This window comes from Chrysemys picta, chromosome 12 (genome assembly GCF_011386835.1).
Source record: "Chrysemys picta bellii isolate R12L10 chromosome 12, ASM1138683v2, whole genome shotgun sequence".
Taxonomy (NCBI): Eukaryota; Metazoa; Chordata; order Testudines; family Emydidae; genus Chrysemys; species Chrysemys picta.
In genome coordinates, this window is record NC_088802.1 from 18,038,322 (window position 1) to 18,060,984 (window position 22,663).

General features: G+C 50.6%; 1 protein-coding gene across 1 annotated transcript in view; it reads right to left on the reverse strand.

Moving 5' to 3' along the window:
• Positions 1-941: 941 nt before the first annotated feature.
• Positions 942-22,663, reverse strand: part of LOC135974857 (butyrophilin subfamily 1 member A1-like) — a 31,954-nt gene continuing 10,232 nt past the window's right edge. Inside the window, exons 6-7 of the mRNA XM_065563895.1 lie at positions 6,664-6,696; positions 942-2,729 (exon numbers count right to left, since the gene is read on the reverse strand). Of these exons, the coding sequence (XP_065419967.1) occupies positions 2,221-2,729; positions 6,664-6,696 (542 nt within the window). The 3' untranslated portion in view covers positions 942-2,220. The remainder of the gene's footprint in view (positions 2,730-6,663; positions 6,697-22,663) is intronic.

Below are 22,663 nucleotides of genomic sequence, written 5' to 3' on the forward strand. Positions count from 1 at the left end.
CTGGGGCTGAGACTGGGGCGGCCCAGTGTGGCCGCCGGCCGGCCCAGGCCAAGAGGCTCTGGCCCCAGCATCTCCCGCCCGGCTCGGCTCAGGCCCTGGGGCGCTGGCCCCCAGCCAAGCACCCCCAGCCTCCGGCCAAGCACTGCTGGCACGGCTCCCGGCCCCAGGCCAAGCACCGCTGGCCCCGGCCCGGCCCCCGGCGGAGCACCCCAAACCCCCAGCCCAGCCCCCGGCCCAGCACCGCCGGCCCCAGCCCGGCCCCCGGTCCCACACCACAGGCCCCAGCCGAGCACCGCCGGCCCAGCCCCTGGCCCCTGGCCCCGCACCGCCGGCCCTGGCCCCGGCCGAGCACCCTTGGCCCCAGTCCCGCACCACCGGCCCCGGCCCCCGACCCCCGGGTGAGCACCGCCGGGCCCTCCCTCCCTCCCTATTTTCCCGGACATGTCCGGCTTTTGGGGATTTCCTGCCGGACGGGGATTTGAGGCCCAAAAAGCTGGACATGTCTGGGAAAATCCGGACGTATGGTAACCCTAGTTTATTTCTCTGTGTCTTCCACTCTCCCCTCATCCCTGTCACAGTTCATTCCTCCTTATGTTCTCCATTCTTTCCCCGGAGTTTATCCCTTCCCCTCTCACTGCCTCTTCAGAGTGTTTTTGTCAAGGCTGCTTCCCCATTCTGAACTTTAGGGTACAAATGTGGGAGCCTGCATGAAAACTTCTAAGCTTAACTACCAGCTTAGAGCTGGTCCGCTGCCACCACTCCCAAGTGGATTCCCTTCCCTGGGAAGCCTTGAGAAACTCTTCACCAATTCCCTGGTGAATACAGATCCAAACCCCTTGGATCTTAAAACAAGGAAAAATTAATCATCCCCCCTCCTTCCCCCCACCAACTCCTGATGGATCAAGATCCAACCCCCTTGGATCTAAAAACTAGGAAAAATCAATCAGGTTCTTAAAAAGAAGGCTTTTAATTAAAGAAAAAAGGTAAAAATCATCTCTGTAAAATCAGGATGGAAAATAACTTTACAGGGTAATCAAACTTAAAGAGCCCAGAGGACTCCCCTCTAGCCTCAGGTTCAAAGTACAGCAAACAGAGATAAACACTCTAGTAAAAGGTACATTTACAAGTTGAGAAAACAAAGTAAAACTAACACGCCTTGCCCGGCTGTTTACTTACAAGTTTGAAATAGGAGAGACTTGTTTAGAAAGATGTGGAGAACCTGGATTGATGTCTGGTCCCTCTCAGTCCCAAGAGCGAACAATTTCCCAAACAAAGAGCACAAACAAAAGCCTTCCCCCCACCAAGATTTGAAAGTATCTTGTCCCCTTATTGGTCCTTTGGGTCAGATGCCAGCCAGGTTACCTGAGCTTCTTAACCCTTTACAGGGAAAAGGATTTTGGAGTCTCTGGCCAGGAGGGATTTTATAGTACTGTACACAGGACAGCTGTTACCCTTCCCTTTATAGTTATGACAGTTTTCCTTTCATTGTTTTTATATTTAATTATCACCCTTTCTCCAGGACTCTGTTTATTTTGTTTTACTTTATCTTTTCCTTGTGTTTTCTCTGTTCCCTCTTATTCAGCCAACCCTGCCCGTCCCAACCAGTGATTCTCAGAGTGTTGCCAACTCCAGAATTTAAAAATCTTTAGTCAGAACCAAAAATCATGAACTTGGCCCCCGCCCAAAACATGAGGCTCAAAACAATATATAGTGTATCCTGCTTTATCTTCTGATTTTTGAGCACTCCCTGCCCATCCCCCATGTGTGATAATTACAGTGTTGCAGGCTCTCGCATAGTTACAGGGGAAGGTAACTTGGGCCCCTGTGGCAGGAGCTCTGGCTGGGAGCCCCAATGAGATCTAATCCCACCAATCTGTACAAAATGCTCCCTGCTGCTGTGGAGCTTTCAGCTTCTCCCCAACCCCCCAAATCCTGATTGATTCATTCTGTGTTCCTGCCACCCCCACATCTGCCTGTCCCCAGCCCGGCTGTTAGTTCTGCCCCCTGCCCAGCCCCCACGTCTTCCCTCAGGGCCCCTCTGCCCCTCCTGCAGCTACAGGGGTTGTTCACCCCCCTTCCATCCCTGGGGCTGCAGAGAGGGGGAGGAGCTTCCAGGAGTCACAGAGATGAGGAGCCAGGGGCTGGGTAGATGGGAGTCCTCCAGAGTCAGAGAGACCGGGGAATGTGAGGCTCGAGATGCTAATTTCAGGGTCCCCAGTCTCAGTGACACAGGCTGAGATGGGATCCCTCCACACAGAACCAGGGTCGGATTCTCTCCCCAGGGACGGAGCCCGGCGGGAAAGTGAAGATCGGGGTCTCGTCACCAGCATCAAAAAATGTCACCTGCCCCCAGTCACAGTCCAGACAAACCCGGATCCTGCTGGGGGCCCGGCGCCAGGGCAGGGAGGTCACAGGGGAGGTGAGAGCCTGGAACTGACCCGCCAACCCCACAGCCCAGATCCCCCCCTCAGGGCTATGGCTGATCCCACCCTTCCTCCCCACAGACTCTCTGGCCACCCCCATAGCCCAGCCTTGCCCACTCCCCACCTCCACCTCCCAGCAATGTCTCCCCAAGGTGAATCCCTCACAGCCCAGCACAAAGGGCTCAATGTCAAATCTCTCAGGGTTGTCGGGCAGATCCTGCCGTGTGTCTCCCCATCTCACACTTTTCTGATCCTCAGACAGGATGAGTTGGGGATGAGCCGTGTCTGGATCCAGAGTCATATTCGCTGGGGGAAGAGAGAATTAGAGCGTTAGGGGCAGAGCTCAGCTCTGGGGGAGGGTTTGATGGTGTCATTAGGGTGACCAGACATCCCGATAAAATTGGGACCGTCCCGATATTTCGGGGTTTGTCCCGCGTCCCGATATCCGCCAGGAGTGCTGTTTTTTTTTTTTTTGCTCCGCCGGCGGGCACCCTACCTCCCCCATGTGTCCCGATATTGTCTTTCCCTCATCTGGTCACCCTCAGTGTCATTGACAAAATCTGCCCCAACTGGAGAGTGAATCAAGGAATCTCCTTCCTCCAGGATTTACCCGTCAGCTCTGAGATCTCAGCACAGGGCTGGGGGGAGTCACTCCCCTGGCAGAGACGGATTAGTGACAGGGTGAAAGTATCGGCTGGGCCAGGCCTGAGACTCAGAATCTTTCCCCTCCTGCCCCCACCTCTCCCCAGGGAAGGGACTAGAGACGCTGGGAGCCCCAGCAGATGGTACAACTCACTGAATATTGAGAGAGCTCCCCTCCCGCCCCACCTTAAATCTCACTGTGTCCTAGCAGCCTCTTGCTGGACTTTGCTATGGGGCCTCCCCACTGCACCCTGCTTGCTCTGAAATGCCACAGCTTGGACAGGAACAGGCCACACGGTACCAGGATTGGACATGCCCAGAATTTCACTGCTCAGCAGCAGTCACAGCACAAAAGTACATTAGCATGAGGCAGAGAGTGAGGGGTCAACACAAGGGAAGGGGGTTCATGGTGGAATGAGACAGAAGCTACAAGTGTGGGGGGAGCAGGGGCAGATTAGCGTTTTGTGGGGCCCTGGACCATTGCTAGTGGGGACCCCTTCTCACTCCTTCTGCCTGAAGTCCCCCCACTCCCTCATGCTTCTGCTGGGGAAATGGGGTCAGGGCATGGGGGCTTGCCCTGCTCCACCCTGCTGGTGCTCCAGACGAAGAGTGGGGAAGCCCCACGCCCCGACCCCATTCCCTGGCTTGAGTGCTGGGCAGGCAGAGCAGGTCAGGGCATGGAGGCACCCATTTTTCATGGGCCATCCAATTGGCCAAGGCCCCTGGGCACAGGCCCCATTTCCCAATGGCTAATCTGTCACTGGCAGGGAGGTGTAGAATAGGCTGGTGGAAAGAGGGAGAGGTTCGTGCTAGTGATGGGGAGACTAAAGTGACATCCTGTTTACCAGAGATGGGAGAATGCTGGGATCATGGTGGATGGAGACAGGAGAAAATAGACAAGCTCACAGCTCTGATCACAGGAGCTCCCCAGATGTGTATAATGGAGCCAGAAGAGCCCCTGTCTGTGATCAAGGCTCTGTTCCTCTTCTGCAGACTGGAGCAAGGGTCACACACAGACACAGTCCCTGCTCACCCCATCAGCGTGGGGTCATTGCAGAGCTCCTGGCCTTCTTCACAGGGAAAAGATGAAGGAAGAAACAGAGAAATTGGAGATCGGCCATCAGCACAGGGAGATAAAACAAACTCCCCCTGGAGAAGTGGCTGTGAAGGTGCATATCCCACTGGATCTGTACAATGAGTGGGAACTGCTATCACAGATCTCTGTAGGGTGCAGTGCACATGTGGGTGGTGGAGGGGCACGAAGAGTAGACGCAATATGATGTAGATTCATTATGGTGTGGTAGGACATAGTCACAAACCCCGTCTCACCTTGTGATGTGCCGTGAAAATGCAGGGTGCTCGGGAGGTCTGCCCTGCAGAGGTGAAAGTAAGCTGGTACGCCCCGGTACGGCGTACTGGCAAGCAGCAGCAGCAGTGAGTTATATGGGCTCATGGCTCCAGCCAGGGCCGGCTCCAGGCACCAGCTTAACAAGCAGGTGCTTGGGGCGGCCAAGGGAGAGGGGCGGCACCTGCGGCAATTCGGGAGCGGCAGGTCCCTCACTCCCTCTAGGAGCGAAGGACCTGTCGCTGAACTGCCGCCGCCAACCGCGGCTTTTTTTTTTTTGCTTGGCGTGGCAGAAATGCTGGAGCCGGCCCTGGCTCCAGCAATATTGAGGGTCCAGGGGCCATGAATGTTCGGGGCCGGGCCCCCTGGCCCCACCTGCTGTCCCCCACGCCTCCCCTGAGTGCCCCCTGGCCCCCTTTTCTGCTCCTGTGCACCTCCCTGGGTCCTGGAGCAGGGCCTGTCTCTCCCCGTCCCCTGTAGCTCCATGCTGCCTGCCTGCATTAACTGCCTCCGCAGGGTCCTAGTGCCCCCCTCCACAAAGGCCAGGGCAGGCTGCTCTTCCCCCTCAGACCATTTCATTTTCCGGTGGGACCCTCCACCAGTACAGGCCCCCCCTCCCGCCCACAGTCACCGCTCTTGCTCCATGCTGGGCAAGGGGCAGCCCCATCCCCCACCCACAGTGAGGCTACAGTGAGGGGCAGCAGCAGGGGAGGAGGCGCACATGTGATGGCAGCCGCCCCAGCACCCACCACAGGGGAGGCGAGGGAGATTCCTGGACCTGAGAGGGGCCCTACGAGGACATGCAGTGACAGTGGTGGGTGTGAGTGTGCTGCTGGGGAGCAGGGGGAGAGGGGAGAAGAGGGTCCCTATCCCAGAGCTTGCTGCTGCCGGTGGGGAGAAGGCTGGGGGGAGTCCTCCTCTCTGGCTCCAATCCCAGGGCAGCCTGCCTGCACCACAAACTCATCCCCAGCCCTGCCCCACACCAGAGCCCTCACCCCCAGCCAGAGCCCTCCCCCCCACCCCAACCCTCTGTCCTAGCCCCGAGCCTCTCCAACACCCCAAATCCCTCATTTCCAGCCCCACCCAGAGCCCTCATCCCCATGCACCCTAACCCTCTGCCTCAACCCTGAGTCCCCTCCCACACCATACACCCCTAACCCTTCATCCCCAGCCACACCCCAAATCCACCCCCAGTCTCACCCCACAGCCCTCACCCCTGCACCCCCTCCCTCTGCACCCCCTCCCATCCCCAAATTCCCTCCCGGAGCCTGCACCCTTCACCACTCCTGCACCCCAGTCCCCTGCCCCAGCCCAGGGTCTGCACCACAGACCTCCTCCGCCACCCAAACTCCCTCCCAGAACCTTGGACAGGTGGGGGGTGGAGTTTGGGGGGGCAGAATTTGGTCAGAGGCAGGTTCTGGGCACCACCAAAATTTCTACAAACCTGCCACCCCTGCTGGCAAGAGCTGGTGTGCCATACTGGGGTGGACCGGCTTCCTCAGACAGCAATTTAAAGGGCTGGAGGCCAGGGCCCTTTAAATTGCTGCCAGAGCCCCGCTGCCAGAGCCCTGGGGTAGTGGTGGTGGGGCTCGGATGGCGATTTAGAGGGCCCAGGGCTCTGCCGCTGCTACTGCCCCGGGCCCCTTAAATCGCCACTGGAGCCCCACTGCCACTACCCCAGGGCTCCAGGGACAATTTAAAGGGCCCAGGGTGGTAGAGACAGTGGGAGCCCCAGGCCCTTTAAATAGCCCCCGGAGCCTGCCAGAGCCCTGGGGTAGCGGCGGCAGGGCTCTGGTGGCTATTGAAAGAGTTTGGGGCTCCCGCTGCCTCTACCACCCTGGGCCCTTTAAATTGTCCCCAGAGCCCTGCTGCTGCTACCCCAGGACTCCACCAGCAGGGCTCCAGAGATGATTTAAAGGGCCCTGAAGGGTAGTGGCAGCCGGAGCCCCGAGCTCAGGGGGTGATTTAAAGGGCTCGGGCCCAGCTGCTGCTACCACAGCCCAAGCCCCGGGCCCTTTAAATCAGGATTTAAAAGGCCTGGGGATTTAAAGGCCCCGCCTCTTCCAGTGGAGGCCATGCCTCTTCCAGTTGAGGCCCCGCCCCTCCTCTGGACTCCGGAGTACCAGCAAGTCCTTTAAGTTACTTTCACCCCTGCCTGAACTATCACATCCACTCCCACATTCAAGGAAAAAGAGGCACATTGCCTCATGGGAACTGATATTTGGACATTGATAAAATATTATCTTTAATTACCTTCTTCTATAGGTTCCACAGATCTTTTCCACCCTAAAAACAGCCACATAATTAGAGATGAGAGCAGATCTGAACAAGTATTGCATGATTCAATATTGTACAAACTAATACACTGAGAGAAAAAGAAAGTTTTAAGTTCATCAGAACCTCCACTGGGTTGCCTGTGTGTCTCTCTCCCTGGGTGGATCTTCACTGTATAGTTAGACCAGGATCTTACCTGGCTGTTGCCCCAATCTGTTTATTGTGCAAGCACAAAAACTCAGACTCAAGTTTGGTGGTGCTTTACACCCAGGCTGGTTGACAAGACTTTGGGTAGAGGCTGTAGCCCAGGTACCACTTTAATTCAGGTTGGTTACCTGCCCACTTTGCAATGTGGAGGGAAGTTAACCATCTCAGGAGCTGATAGTCCTCCAGTGCTTTCCCACAATTCCTCCTGGGCCGTATTTTCTTGGCCACTAGCTAGTTTATTACTGTATTGCTTATCAATTTTTCAAATGAGCTTTTGGTGTGAAATTCATCCAGTTTAGCCTTTCCCCACATTTTATAAAGTTACATTAAAAAGCAACCCCCCCTTACCCACAAAACAATAATAATAATAATAATAATAATAATAATAATAATAATAATAATAATAATAATAATAATTAATAATAATTAATAATTAATAATAATAAAAAGCAAACAACCAAAAAAGGTTTCCTATTGCAACAATTTTAAAAATTAAATTTAAAAGCAAACAACTCCACCACAATTAAACAAACTCCCACATGAGACTCCAAAATGGTCCAAAAAGTTTCTTTTCCGAGGAAGGATAATGACACTTATTTATTTCGTTATCTCGTTTGTCAAAAAATTAAAGAGAAACAAACATTTATTTTGTTAGACATTTCCCATTTCTTATGTTTTATTTCTCTTTATCATCTATATGACAGTGAAGGCTGAGAGAAATCAACCTCCTCCTCAGGACGTCAGATGAGAGGATCCAGTGGTAGCTTCTGATCTTAAACTCTATGACTCAATAACTCTATTGCTTCTTAGTTTTTCAGATTTGCTTTTGGTGTGAAATCTATCCAGTTTAGCACTTCCCCACATTTTACAGAATTACGATTATACTTCCAAAAAAAGAACAGTAATAAAAAGCAAGAATACAAACAAAAAGAGGTTTCATATTGCAACAAAATTGTAAAATTTAAATTTAAAAGCGAACAACTCCACAACAATTAAACCAGCTCCCACATGAGGATCCCATTTGGTACAAAATATTTCCTGTCAGAGGAAGGATAATGACACTTACCAATTTCTGTATGTAGTTTGCCTAAAAATTAAACAGAAATACACATATTGTTTGTTCCGAGTTTCCCTTTTCTTATGTTTTATTTCTCTTTATCATCCTACAACAGTGACGAGAGAGAGATTATTTTTATTCAACTGCCTATTAAGGAGATCAGAGTAGATCAGTGGTGCCAAAACTTTTCCTGTTGCCCCCTCCGCCCCATTACCAGTAATGGAATCCGTGTGCGACCCCCCCCCCCCCCCCCATTACTGCACACTTGGCTCAGCAGAGGAGCTTGGGCTGAAAGCAGAGCTGGGCAAAGAACTGGGATAAGAGAAGAGCTGGGAATAGAGGTGGAGCTGGTCTGGGGACAGAAAGGGAATGAGGTCGGAGCTGGGCTGGGGGCGGAGCAGAGGTTGGAGTGGAGCTGCTGCTTGGGCCGGAGCAGAGCGGGGCGGGGTGGCGCTCCCTTCCTTCCCCCCTTAGGGGCTGACCAGGGCCCTGCTGCGCACCCCTCCCCCAAACATTCCTCCACATACCCCCAGGGGGCTGGCTGCACTGTTTGGGGACCACGAGACTAGAGGATCCAGTCATCCCTTCTGATCTTAAACTCTCTGACTCTATTGATCATTATTTTCTCAAATGAGCTTTTCATGGGAAATGTATCCAGTTTTGTCTTTCCCTACATTTTATTAAGTTACAAGAAAGCAAAAAAAAAAAAAAAAGAGGTTTAAAATGGCAACAAAATTATAAAAGTTAAATTTAAAAGCACACAACTCCACACCAAGTAAACAAGCTCCCACATGAGGATCCAATTTCGTATAAATTTTTTCTTGTCAGAGGAGCGATAATGACACATACCAATTTCTGTATCCCTTTTTCCTGAAAATTAAACAGAAATACATATATTATTTGTTAGGAGTTTCCCTTTTCTTATGTTTTATTTCTCTTTATGATAATAGTTGGGATCCTCCTTCCAGATGATGATGTGGTATCGTCTAGCACTGCGGATACCTCTCCGGGGGACAGAATTCCAGTTGTTAGGAAGAGACAGGCATTAGCAATGGGCGATTCAATCATTAGAGACATAGATAGCTGTGTTTGTGATGACCTGGAGAACTGTATGATGACTTGCCTGCCTGGTGCGAAGTTTGCGGCTCTCTTGAGACACCTAGATAGATTTCTGTGTAGTGCTGGGGAGGAGCTGGTGGTTGTGGTACATGTAGGTACCAGTGACATAGGGAAGGGTAGGAGAGATGTCCTGAAGACAAATTTAGGCTGCTAGGTAAGGAATTGAAGTGCAGAACCTCCATGGTAGCATTCTCTGAAATGCTTCCAGTTTCACGTACAGGGCCAGCTAGACAGGCAGAACTGCGGGGTCTCAATGCATGGATGAGACGATGGTGTAGGGAGGAGGGATTTACATTTATTAAGAATTGGCGAAACTGTGGGGAAAGGAGGAGCCTATACAGAAAGGATGGGCTCTACCTAAACTGAAATGGAACCAAATTGCTGGCACTTAAAATTAAAAAGGTTGTAGAAACAGTTTTTAAACTAAGGGCTCAGAAAGCTGATAGGTGTGGGGGAGCATATGGTTTGGACAGAAACATCCCTTAGTGGAGGATCTACTAATGGAGATTTTCTATGTCCTAGTAAGGAGGAGAGGATGGAAGATGATAAAATACAGGTAGGATCTGATAAGAAATAGTCAAATGAAAAACAGTCTCATTCAATTATATCACGGAATGGAAGACAGCTAAAAAGTGACAAGTTTTTAAAGTGCTTATATAGCAGTGATAAAAGTCTAAATAATAAGATGGATGAATTAGAGTGCCTCATATTAAATGAGGATATTGATACAATAGGCATCACAGAAACTTGGTGGAATGAGGACAATCAATGGGACACAGTAATACCAGGCTACAAAAATATATCGGAAGGACAGAACAGGTTGTGCTGGGGGGGGGAGTGGCATTATATGTGAAAGAAAGTGTAGAATCAAATGAAGTAAAAAATTTAAATGAACCAAACTGTACCATAGAATTTCTATGAATAGTAACTCCATGCTCTAATAATAAGAATATAGCAGTAGGGATTTATATAACTGACCACTTGACAAGGAGGTGATAGAGACTGTGAAATGCTCAGGGAGATTAGAATGGATATTAAAATAAAAAATTCAATAATAATGGGGGATTTCAACTATCCCCAAATTGACAGGGTACATGTCACCTCAGGACAGGATGCAGAGATAAAGTTTCTTGACACCTTAAATGACTGCTTCTTGGAGCAGCTAGTCCTGGAATGCACAAGAGGAGAAGCAATTCTTGATTTAGTCCTAAGTGGAGCACAGGATCAGGTAGAAGAGGTGAATATAGCTGGACCGCTTGGAAATAGTGACCATAATATAATTAAATTTAAAATCCCTGTGGCGGGGAAAACACCACAGGAGCCCAACACTGTAGCATTTAATTACAGAAAGGGGAACTAAGCAAAAATGAGGAGGTCAGTTAAACAGAAATTAAAAGGTACAGCACCAAAAGTAAAATCCCTGCAAGCTGCATGGAAACTCTTTAAAGCCATCATAACAGAGGGTCAATTTAAATATATACCCCAAATTAAAAAACATAGTAAGAGAAGCAAAAAAGAGCCATTGTGGCTAAACAACAAAGCAAAGCAGCGAGAGGCAAAAAAGCATCCTTTAAAAACTGGAAGTTAAATCCTAGTGAGGAAAATAGAAAGGAGCATAAACTCAGGCAAGTGAAGTGTAAAAATATCATTAGGAAGGCCAAAAAAAAATATGAAAAACAGTTAGCCAAAGACTTAAAAAGTAATAGATAATTGTTTTTTAAGTACATTAGAAGCAGGAAGCCGGCTAAACAACCAGTGGGGCCACTGGATGATTGAGATGGTAAAGGAGCACTCAAGGATGATAAGGGCATTGTGGAGAAACTAAATGAATTCTTTGCGTCGGTCTTCACAGCTGAGGATGTGAGGGAAATTCCCAAACTTGAGCCATTCTTTTTAGGTGACAAATCTGAGGAACTGTCCCAGATTGAAGGTTTGGGAACAAATTGATACATTAAACAGTAATAAATCACCAGGACCAGATGGCATTCACCCAAGAGTTCTGAAGGAACTCAAATGTGAAATTGCAGACTACTAATTGTAGTCTGTAACCTATCATTTAAATCAGCTTCTATACCAAATGACTAGAGGACAGCTAATGTGACGCCAGTTTTTAAAAAGGGCTCCAGAGGTGACCATGGCAATTACAGGCCGGTAAGCCTGACTTCAGTACTGGCAAACTGGTTGAAACTATAGTAAAGAGCAAAATTGTCAGACACATAGATGAACATAATTTGTTGGGGAAGTGTCAACAAGGTTTTTGTAAAGGGAAATCATGCCATGCCAATCTACTAGAATTCTTTGAGGGGGTCAACAAGCATGTGGAAGAGGGGGATCCAGTGGATATAGTTTATTTAGATTTTCAGAAAGCCTTTCACAGGATCCCTTACCAAAAGCTCTTAAGCAAAGTAAGCTGTCATGGAATAAGAGGGAAGGTCCTCTCATCGATTGGTAACTGGTTAAAAGATAGGAAACAAAGGGTAGGAATAAATGGTCAGTTTTCAGAATGGAGAGAGGTAAATAGTGGTGTCCCTCAGGGGTCTGTACTGGGACAAGTTCTATTCAACATATTCATAAATGATCTGGGAAAAGGAGTAAACAATGAGGTGGCAAAATTTGCAGATGATACAGAACTACTCAAGATATATAAGTCCCAGTTAGACCGCAAAGAGGTACAAAAGGATCTCTAAAAATTCAGTGACTGGGCAACAAACGGTAGATGAAATTCAGTGTTGATAAATGCAAAGTAATGCACATTGGAAAACATAATCCCAAATATATATATAAAATGATGGGGTCTAAATTAGCTGTTACCACTCAAGAAAGAGATCTTGGAGTCATTGTGGATAGTTCTCTGAAAACATACAATCAATGTACAACGGCAGTCAAAAAAGCAAACAGAATGTTGGGAAACATTTGGAAAGGGATAGAGAAGATAAGACAGAAAATATACTGCCTCAATACAAATCCATGGTATCCCACATCTTGAATACGGTGTGCAGATGTGATCGCTCCATCTCAAAAAATATATATTAGAATTGGAAAAGGTTCAGAAAAGGGCAACAAAAATGATTAGGAGTATGGAATCGCTGCCATATGAGGAGAGATTAATAAGACTGGGACTTTTCAGCATGGAAAAGGGGATATGACAGAGGTCTATAAAATCATGACTGGTGTGGAGAAATTAAATAAGGAAGTGTTATTTATTCCTTCTCATAACAAAAGAACTAGGGGTTGCCAAATGAAATTAATAGGCAGCAGGTTTAAAACAAACAAAAGGAATTATTTTTTTTCACACAATGCACAGTCAATCTGTGGAACTTCTTGCCAGAGGATGTTGTGAAGGCCAAGACTATAACAGGGTTCAAAAAAGAACTAGATAAATTCATGGAGGATAGGTTCATCAATATCTATTAACCAGAATGGGCAGGGATGGTGTCTCTAGCCTCTGTTTGTCAGAATCTGGGAATGGGCAACAGGGGATGGATCACTTGAAGATTATCTGTTCTGTTCATTCCCTCTGGGGCACTTGGCATTGGCCACTGTTGGAAGACAGGATACTGGGCTAGATGGACCTTTGGTCTGACCCAGTATGGCCGTTCTTATGTTCTTATCAATACGAAAATTAAGGTGGAGCGATTATTATTTATATTCAATCGCCTTTTAAGAAGGTCACACTAGAGGATCCAGTCATCCCTTCTGGTCTTAAACTCTGTGACTCCATGACTCTATTGTTTACCAATTTTTCACATTAGCTTTTGCTGTGAAATTCATCCAGTTTCGTCTTTCCCCAAATTTATTGAAGTTACATTACAAAACGAACACCTATACATACCAAAAAGAATGATAGCAATAATAAAAAAGCAAGCAAACAAAAAATTTCATATTGCAACAATTTGAAAAGTTACCTTTGAAAAAAGACGGTTACTCACCGTTAAAAGAAGAACAGGAGGACTTGTGGCACCTTAGAGACTAACAAATTTATTAGAGCATAAGCTTTCGTGGACTATAGCCCACTTCTTCGGATGCTGCTACTCTGAAACCTTACTCACCGTTGTAACTGTTGTTCTTCGAGATGTGTTGCTCATATCCATTCCATTAGGTGTGTGCGCGCCGCGTGCACGATCGTCGGAAGATTTTTACCCTAGCAACACCGGCGGGTCGGCTGTGGAGCCCCCTAGAGTGGCGCCTTCATGGCGCTGAATATATACCCCAGCCGACCCGGCGCCCCCTCAGTTCCTTCTTGCCGGCTACTCCGACAGTGGGGACGGAGGGCGGGTTTGGAATGGATATGAGCAACACATCTCGAAGAACAACAGTTACAACGGTGAGTAACCGTCTTTTCTTCTTCGAGTGCTTGCTCATATCCATTCCATTAGGTGACTCCCAAGCCCGACTTAGGTGGTGGGGTCGGAGTGAGACATTGCTGTGTGCAAAACCGCTGAACCAAAGGCAGCATCGTCCCTGGACTGCTGCACTAGTGCATAGTGTTCTGTAAACGTGTGGACTGACGACCAAACCGCAGCTCTACAAATGTCCTGGATCGGAACTTGCGCCAGGAAAGCCGCCGAGGAAGCTTGGGCCCTCGTGGAGTGAGCGGTGAGGTGGGGTGCTGAGACACCTGCCAGGTCGTAGCAAGTCCGGATGCAAGACGTAATCCAGGAGGATAGGCGTTGTGATGAGACCGGTGAGCCTTTCATTCGGTCGGCCACTGCAACGAAGAGTTGCGTCGTCTTTCTAAAGGGCCTTGTGCGGTCAATATAGAAGGCCAGGGCCCTGCGTACGTCCAGAGAATGCAAACGTTGATCCTGGCGAGAAGCATGTGGTTTAGGGTGAAAGACCAGGAGAAATATATCCTGGTTGATATGAAATGGAGAAACCACCTTAGGGAGAAAGGCAGGATGTGGACGAAGCTGCACTTTATCCTTATGGAAAACTGTGTAAGGGGGCTCGGATGTAAGCGCCCTGAGTTCAGAAACGCGCCTTGCTGAGGTGATGGCTACGAGGAAGGCTGTCTTCCAGGATAGGTACAGAAGTGAACAGGTGGCCAGTGGCTCGAATGGAGGACCTGTGAGCTTGGAGAGAACCAGGTTGAGGTCCCACGTCGGAACGGGCTGACGTTGTTGTGGGTACATCCGGTCTAAGCCCTTGAGGAATCTAACGACCATCGGGTTAGAGAATACCGAGGACGCGAGTTCCCCTGGATGGAAGGCCGATATAGCGGCCAGGTGAACTCTAATTGAAGATATCGCCAACCCCTGCTGTTTTAGGGAGAGGAGATATTCCAAAATAAGAGGAATAGGTGCGTGCAATGGGGACGTGGCTCGTTGTTCGCACCAACAGGAGAACCGCTTCCACTTGGCCAAGTATGTGGTCCGTGTTGAGGGCTTCCTACTGCTCAGCAGAATCTGTTGGACAGAGTGTGAACACTGTTGCTCTGCCTGGGTGAACCATGGAGCAGCCACGCCGTGAGGTGGAGTGATTGCAGGTCGGGGTGACGCAGCCGGCCGTGGTTCTGCGTGATGAGATCCGGATACAACGGAAGCGGGATCGGTGTCTGAACCGAGAGTTCCAACAGCGTGGTGTACCAATGTTGTCTCGGCCACGCTGGAGCGACCAGAATTACCTGTGCCTGGTCTCTGCGCAATTTGAGCAGTACCTTGTGGACCAGAGGAAACGGAGGGAAGGCATAAAACAGGTGGTCCTTCCAGGGAAGGAGAAACGCGTCCGAGAGGGAGCCCGGGGCTCGACCTTGCAGGGAGCAGAACACGTGGCACTTCCTGTTGTCTCGAGATGCAAACAGGTCTATCTGGGGAAACCCCCACTTCTGGAAGACGGAATGTATGATGTCCGGACGGATAGACCACTCGTGCGTTTGAAAGGACCTGCTGAGTCGGTCCGCTAAAGTGTTCTGGACTCCAGGGAGGAACGATGCCGTGAGATGGATTGAGTGGGCGATGCAGAAGTCCCACAGGCGAATGGCCTCTTGGCATAGAATTGACGAACGTGCTCCTCCTTGCTTGTTGATGTAAAACATGGCCGTGGTGTTGTCGATGAGAACTAACACACAGCGGCCACGTAGGAGATTGAGAAATGCCTGGCACGCCAGGCGCACCGCCATCAGTTCCCGAACATTGATGTGTAGGGCTAGCTGAGGTGCAGTCCACAGGCCCTGGGTATGGTGCTCGTTGAGATGGGCGCCCCAACCCAGAGATGAAGCGTCTGTGACCAGGTGCAGAGAGGGTTGTGGGGCGTGAAACGGCATCCCCTCGCAAACTACACTGTGATCTAGCCACCATGTGAGGGAGGTCAGGACCGAGTTCGGGATTGTGACCACCATATTCAGGCTGTCCCGATGTGGGCGGTATATTGATGACACCCAGGTCTGGAGTGGGCGAAGCCGAAGTCTGGCATGCCTGGTTACGTACGTGCAGGAAGCCATGTGACCCAGCAGGGTAAGGCACGACCTCACCGTGGTAGTTGGGAAGGCCTTGAGTCCTTGGATGAGGCTCGTGATGGTGCAAAAGCGATTGTCTGGCAGGATGGCTTGTGCGCGTCTGGAGTCTAGAACCGCACCGATGAATTCTATTCTCTGGGTAGGTTCTAGAGTGGATTTGTCCTTGTTGAGTAGGATACCCAACTTGTTGAATGTGCGCACTATTATGTGGACGTGATCGCGAACTTGTTCCTTGGTGCGACCGCGTACCAGCCAGTCGTCTAGGTACGGGAACACCTGTATCCCTTGCCGACGAAGGTACGCTGCCACGACAGCCATACATTTCGTGAACACCCGTGGGGCCGAGGATAGGCCGAAGGGAAGGACTGCAAATTGGTAGTGCACCCTGTTTACCACGAATCGCAGGAAGCGTCTGTGAGGCGGGTAAATAGCAATGTGAAAGTATGCGTCTTTCATGTCGAGGGCGGCGAACCAGTCTCCAGGATCGAGGGAAGGGATAATGGCCCCCAGAGAGACCATGCGGAACTTCAACTTTACTACGAATTTGTTGAGTCCGCGCAAGTCCAAGATGGGTCGCAGACCTCCTTTGGACTTGGGGATGAGGAAGTAACGGGAATAGAATCCCCTGCCCCTTAAATCCACTGGAACCTCCTCTATGGCCCCCATGGCGAGGAGCGTAGAGACTTCCTGTATAAGAAGTTGCTCGTGAGAAGGGTCCCTGAAGAGGGACGGGGAAGGGGGGGAGGAAGGGGGAAATGAAGAAAACTGGATAGCGTATCCCCTCTCCACCGTGCGGAGGACCCAACGGTCCGAAGTTATAAGGGACCAAGCACGGTGGAAGTGGGAGAGGCGATCCCAAAAGGAGGGGGCTGGATCCTGGGGGATGACTGGGGCGCCGTCCTCGACCGCACCTTCAAAAGTTCTGCCTGGGGCCTGAAGGTGGTCTAGGTGGCCCCTGGTTCTGGCCGGGTTGAGGGCCGGTCCACCTTCTTCTACCACCTCGCCCTCGCCTCCGGGCCGAGTCCTGTCTCTGACGAGGCGGGGGGGGGGGTAGAAGCGCTGAGGCTGCGGCCTAAATGGCCTGCGCTGGGGGCCCACAACATGCATCCCCAGGGAGCGCATGATTGTTCTCGAGTCCTTGAGGCTCTGCAGGCGAGAGTCCGTCTTATCTGAGAACAATCCATGACCCTCAAAAGGCAGATCTTGTAGGGTTTGCTGCAGCTCCGGAGGCAAACCCGAAACCTGAAGCCAGGAGATCCTGCGCATAGCGATACCCGAAGCCAGGGTCCTCGCCGCTGAGTCTGCAATGTCCAAGGAGGCCTGCAAGGAGGTCCGAGCCACCTTCTTGCCCTCCTCTACCATGGCTCCAAACTCTTCCCTGGACTCTTGGGGAATCAACTCCTTAAACTTCCCCATAGAGTTCCAGGAGTTGAAATTGTAGCGGCTCAGTAGCGCCTGTTGGTTCGCCGCTCTAAGTTGTAGCCCTCCGGCTGAGTAAACCTTACGGCCAAACAGATCGAGCCGCTTAGCCTCTTTTGATTTAGGCGCTGCAGCCTGCTGGCCGTGGCGCTCTCGTGCATTCACTGATTCCACCACCAGTGAACACGGTTGGGGGTGGGTATACAAGTACCCATAGTCCTTAGACGGGACAAAGTATTTTCTTTCCACCCCTCTCGCTGTGGGTGGAATGGAGGCAGGAGTTTGCCATATCGTATCCGCATTCGATTGTATCGTGCGGATCAGAGGTAACGCCACCCTCGATGGGGCATCTGCTCCAAGGATGTTCACGATCGGGTCGTGCACCTCCACTATCTCCTCCGCCTGCAGGTCCATATTACGGGCCATCCTACGCAGGAGATCCTGGTGAGCCCGAAGATCTATCGGAGGGGGACCCGTACATGAAGTGCCCGCCACTGCCTCGTCCGGAGAGGAGGAAGAGGATGCCTCCGGTGGTACCGGATCCAAGGGGGGGTCCTGATCCCCCTGCTCTTGGGCCGGGGCATCACCTGCACTTGGGTCCCTGGTGTCGGGTGGCGTGGACACCGAAGCCTCCATGCCTCCTGGCGGAGGCCGAGAGATGGTGGATTCTGGGGCCCTTCTGACCGAGTGACCCGAGCGAGAGGTCGATGGTATTGGAGCCCCTTGCTCTTGGTGGTACGCCCACGGGGTCCAAAACGACCAGTGAGATGGTCCATGAGAGTGGTCCTCTGCCATCTCTTGCCAGTGGCCGAAATTTTGTTCCTCGGCGTGCCCTTGAGGGGGGTATGCCGATCTCGACAGGTCCTCCGAGGAACGAGACGCCGATCTTGACGGCCATGGCGGCGCCGAGAGAGATGAAACCATCCCGGTGGGCTGCGGTGCCGCACGGTGCCGGTCCGGAGATGATCTATCTCTGCGCGGTGCCGGCGATCGGTGCCGGGACCGCGACCGGTGCCGATGACCTCGTCGGTGCCGGGAGTCGGATCTGGACCTCGACGAGGATCTGGAGTACGCCCGGTGCCGGGAGCGACCCCTCGACGTCGAGCGTCGACCGTAGCGGTGCCGAGAACTACGTCTCGACGTTGATCGGTGCCGACGATCATATCGGTGCCGAGACGAAGAGCGGTGCCGCGAAGAAGATCTTGGCCGCGAGTACGACCGGTGCCGAGACGATATTCGGTGCCGGGACTGCGAGCGGCGTGGGGACCTGCTTCGGGACCTGGATCGGTGCCGAGGTTCCAGCCCTTGTGATGGCGGGCGCATCAAGGCAGGTTTCCCCTTCGACTGGACCGGGCGAGTCAACGGTGCAGTCGGTGCCGGTGGTTGAGGCGGTGCCGGCTCCGTGAGAGCTATTAAGTCTCTCGCCGCCGCGAAGGTCTCTGGAGTCGACGGGAGGCACTGTATCACCGCCGGCCTGGGGGGAGACGCTATTTGCACCGGACTCAACGGCCTCGGCGCCGGAGTCGACGGTGCCGGAGGCACCTGTTTTCGTTGCTCCACCGGCGGACGCGGCTCTACCCCCGGCACTGGGGGAGCTGGCGTCTTCGGCACGGATGTCCCCGTCTTATGGGCTTTTTTATGCCCTGGGGATAAGGACCGGCGCCGAGGCACTTGCTGTGTCTGCGGTGCCGACGAGGTCCGGTGCCGGGGAGGCTTGTCTGACGCCACTCGCGTGGTCGTCGCAGCCGGTGCCGCCGGGGCACTGCGCACCGAGGTGCTAGGTGCCGGGGCCTTGCCCGTGGAAGGAGTGTCCGGGCTAAGAGCCGCCTCCATCAGAAGTTGCCTGAGCCGAAAGTCCCGCTCCTTCTTGGTCCTCGGACGGAAGGCCTTACAGATTTTACACTTATCTGTCTGGTGTGACTCTCCCAGGCACTTCAGACAGGAGTCGTGCGGGTCGCTCGTGGGCATAGGTTTAGCGCAGGAGGCGCACAGCTTGAAGCCGGGAGCGTTGGGCATGAGCCCGGCCCCGCGGCCGGGGGAGAAAGGGGGGAGACGACCCCCTTAATCCCCTGGACTACTTAGAACAACTTTAAAACTACTTAACTAATTTACAACAAACTCTAGAACTATAACTATAACTACAACTATGATACAACAAGATAAGCTAGGGAAAGTGGAGAACAGCTAAGCAGCGCTCCACAGTTCCAACGACCGTCAGGGGCGGTAAGAAGGAACTGAGGGGGCGCCGGGTCGGCTGGGGTATATATTCAGCGCCATGAAGGCGCCACTCTAGGGGGCTCCACAGCCGACCCGCCGGTGTTGCTAGGGTAAAAATCTTCCGACGATCGTGCACGCGGCGCGCACACACCTAATGGAATGGATATGAGCAAGCACTCGAAGAAGAACAAACATCTGCACCACAATTAAACAAACTCCCACATGAGGATACAAATTGATAGAAATGTTTCTTATCAGAGGAGGCTAATGGCACTTACTTATTTCTTTATCTCGTTTGTCTAAAATGTAAAAGAGAAATAAATATATATATATAAATATATATGTTAGGCATTTCCATTTTCTTATCTTTTTTCATCATAACAATAGTGAAGTCTGAGAGAAATCAACCTCTTCAGGACATCAGACAAGAGAGGGACAAGTGGTCCCTTCTGGTCTTAAAGTCTGTGATTCTATTGTTTATCAGTTTTTCAAATTAAATGTTGGTGTGAAATCTATGTAATTTAGTGTTTTCCCACATTTTATCAAGTTACTGAAATCCCCCAACCAAAAACATAATAATGAAAAAAGCAATCACACAAACAAACAAAAACAGGTTAAATATTACCCCAGAATTGTAAAAGTTTAGTTCAAAAGTGAACAACTCCACAAGAATTAAACAAACTCCCCGATCAGGATCCAATTTCATACAAAATAGAAATTTTGTCTGAGGCAGGTAATGATACTTACCAATTTCTATATGTCGTTTGCCTAAAAATTAAACAGAAATACACACATTGTTTGTTTGGAGTTTCCCATATTTTTGTTGTTCCCGTTTTCTTATGTTTTATTTCTCATTATCATCAATACGATAATTAAGGCTTAGAAACTATTTCTATTCAGTTTCTTCTTAAGGAGGTCAGACTAGATGATCTGGTCATCCCTTCTGGTTGTAAACTCTGTGATTCTATTAGAATCATAGCATCATAGGACTGAAAGTCTAATCCCCTGCACTCGTGGCAGGACTAAGCATTATCTAGAGACCACCCCTGACAAGTGTTTGTCTAAGCTGCGCTTAAAAATCTCCAGTGATTTGGAGATTCTATATCCACCCTAGGCAATTTATTTCAGTGCTTAACTACCCTGCCTGTTAGGAAGTTTTTCCTAATGGCCAACCTAAACCGCCCTTGCTACAATTTAAGCTCATTGCTTCTTTTCCTACCCTCAGAGGTTAATGAGAACACTTTCTCTCTCTCCTCCTTGTAACAACCTTTCATATAATTGAAAACTGTTATCATGTCCCCCCTCAGACTTCTCTTCTCCAGATTAAACAAACCCAATTACCCTATTTCTTACCAATTAATCAAATTAGCTTTTTGTGTGAAATTTATCCAGGTTAGTTTTTTCCCCACATTTTATAAAGTTATATACCCCCCAATGAGAATAATCATAAAAAACAAGTAAGCAAACAAACGAAAAGAGATTTAATAATGCAAAAATAAATAAATACAAAGGGTAAATTTAAAAGGAAACAACTCCACAACAATTAAACAATCTGCCTGTGATACAATACATCACTTTAAAACCATGCCCTTTGGACTTCATGGGGACCCTGCCACTTTTCAGCGGCCACCTACATTGACAATATCATCATCTACAAAGAGATCTGGGCTGAATATATGAAGCATATTACTGTGGTATTTTGGGCTCTCAAAAAGGCAGGTTTGATGGTCAACCCAACCAAATATCAGAGGGGTAGCCATGTTAGTCTGAATCTGTAAAAAGCAACAAAGGGTCCTGTGGCAATTTAAGACTAACAGAAGTATTGGGAGCATAAGCTTTCGTGGGTAAGAACCTCACTTCTTCAGACCCAACCAAGTGTCAGCTGGACACCCAAGAAGTCACTTACCTAGGGTATGCTGTGGCAGGAGTAGGGTGGGGATGGGGGGTGCGGAGAGCTATGACCTTTGGTGGAAAAGTCCAAGCCCTAGTGGCCTGCGGGATACTATTGGCAGTTCACCACAAACTCAGTTACCATGATTGCCCCTTTGACAGACCTGGTTAAGGGCACTGCACCCAAAAGGATCCACTGAACCAAAAGCTGCAACAAGGCATGTAGGGCACTACGAGACCTGTTGACCCAGAAGCCAGTAATATTCCACTCAGCCATCTCAAAGCCCTTTATTCTTCAAACAGATGCATCTGAAGTCAGATGTGGAGCAGTGCTATCTGAGGAATTCAGAAGAGAAGAACACCCTGTTCCCTATCTCAGCAGGAAGTTATTCCCACAGGAGGTAGCCTAATAGGTCATTGAAAGAAGGCCCTGAAGGTGAAACAAGCCATCGATACCCTGTGCTATTACTTGTGGGGGCACACACCCTCCCGCCTAGTAACTGACCATGCACCACTCCACTGGCTGAAGTCAATGGCAGGCATTATGCAGCGGTATCTCTCAATGCAGCAATAGACCTTTCAAATGGTACATCGTTCAGGCATGGAAAATATATATGTGGACTTATCACAGGATGGTGGGGACACAAACCAGTCCCAGAACACCACAGGCCAGAGTGTGAGGGGAGGGTATGTGAGGGGGTATACAAACACCACACTGGGCGTGACAGGGTGAAAGAACAGTACTGGGCCCAGGTAACCCCACCCCTCCAGCCCTGCAGACCATGCTCCAGCTGTAGAAAGGGCTGAAAAGGGAGCAACCCAGCTCAGAAGGGAGAGGCACGGGAGGAGGACAGACCTACCCTGAAGGTTACTGATACCGGAGCAGCCTCTCCGAGGGAAAGACTGCACAGTAAGGCCCTGTTGGGGCTGATGGTTTGGTGCCTTTTCTTTTTCTTTTCACCTTATCTTGGACTTGAATCCGGGGGAAGACCAGCAGCTGGTAGGAAGTGAGCCAAGGAGGATTATTTGAAGGATATCTTTCAAAGGCAGACCCTGTTGACCCTCCTAGGGTGCTGGGTCAGAGCCTGATGGAGTGGGTGGGCCCAGGTTCCCCTATCACTGCCTACCTCACTGCACCTCTGATTAAAAGAGGGCCAGGACAGCAAGACCTGCCCACTGGGAGGCAGCACTAATGTGCTAACCACTAGGCCACCTAACCCACCAATGCATAGGTGCCAAGTCTGTGGGTGCTCCAGGGCTTAAGCACCCATGGGAAAACAATAGGGGGTGCTCAGCACCCACCAGCTGGCCACTGATCAGTTGTTTGGAGGTGGGCTCAGGGCTGGCCGCCAATCAGCTATTTGGGGTGGGCCCCAGGGCTGGCTCAGCACCCAGGGACTGTGGCACCACCTGTACTTCACCCCTTCCTTCCCCCACTCTACCTCTTCCCCCAACCCCCCCCCCTCCCCCCGCGCTTGCTCGTCTCTGCCTCCTGGAGCAAGCGGCAGGTGAGAGGAGCTTGGGGAAGGGGGTAGAGAGGAGTGAGCAGTAGGCTGGGGTCCCTCAGAAGAGTGGGCAGAGAGGAGTGGACAGGAGGCACTCAGGGGAGGGAACCT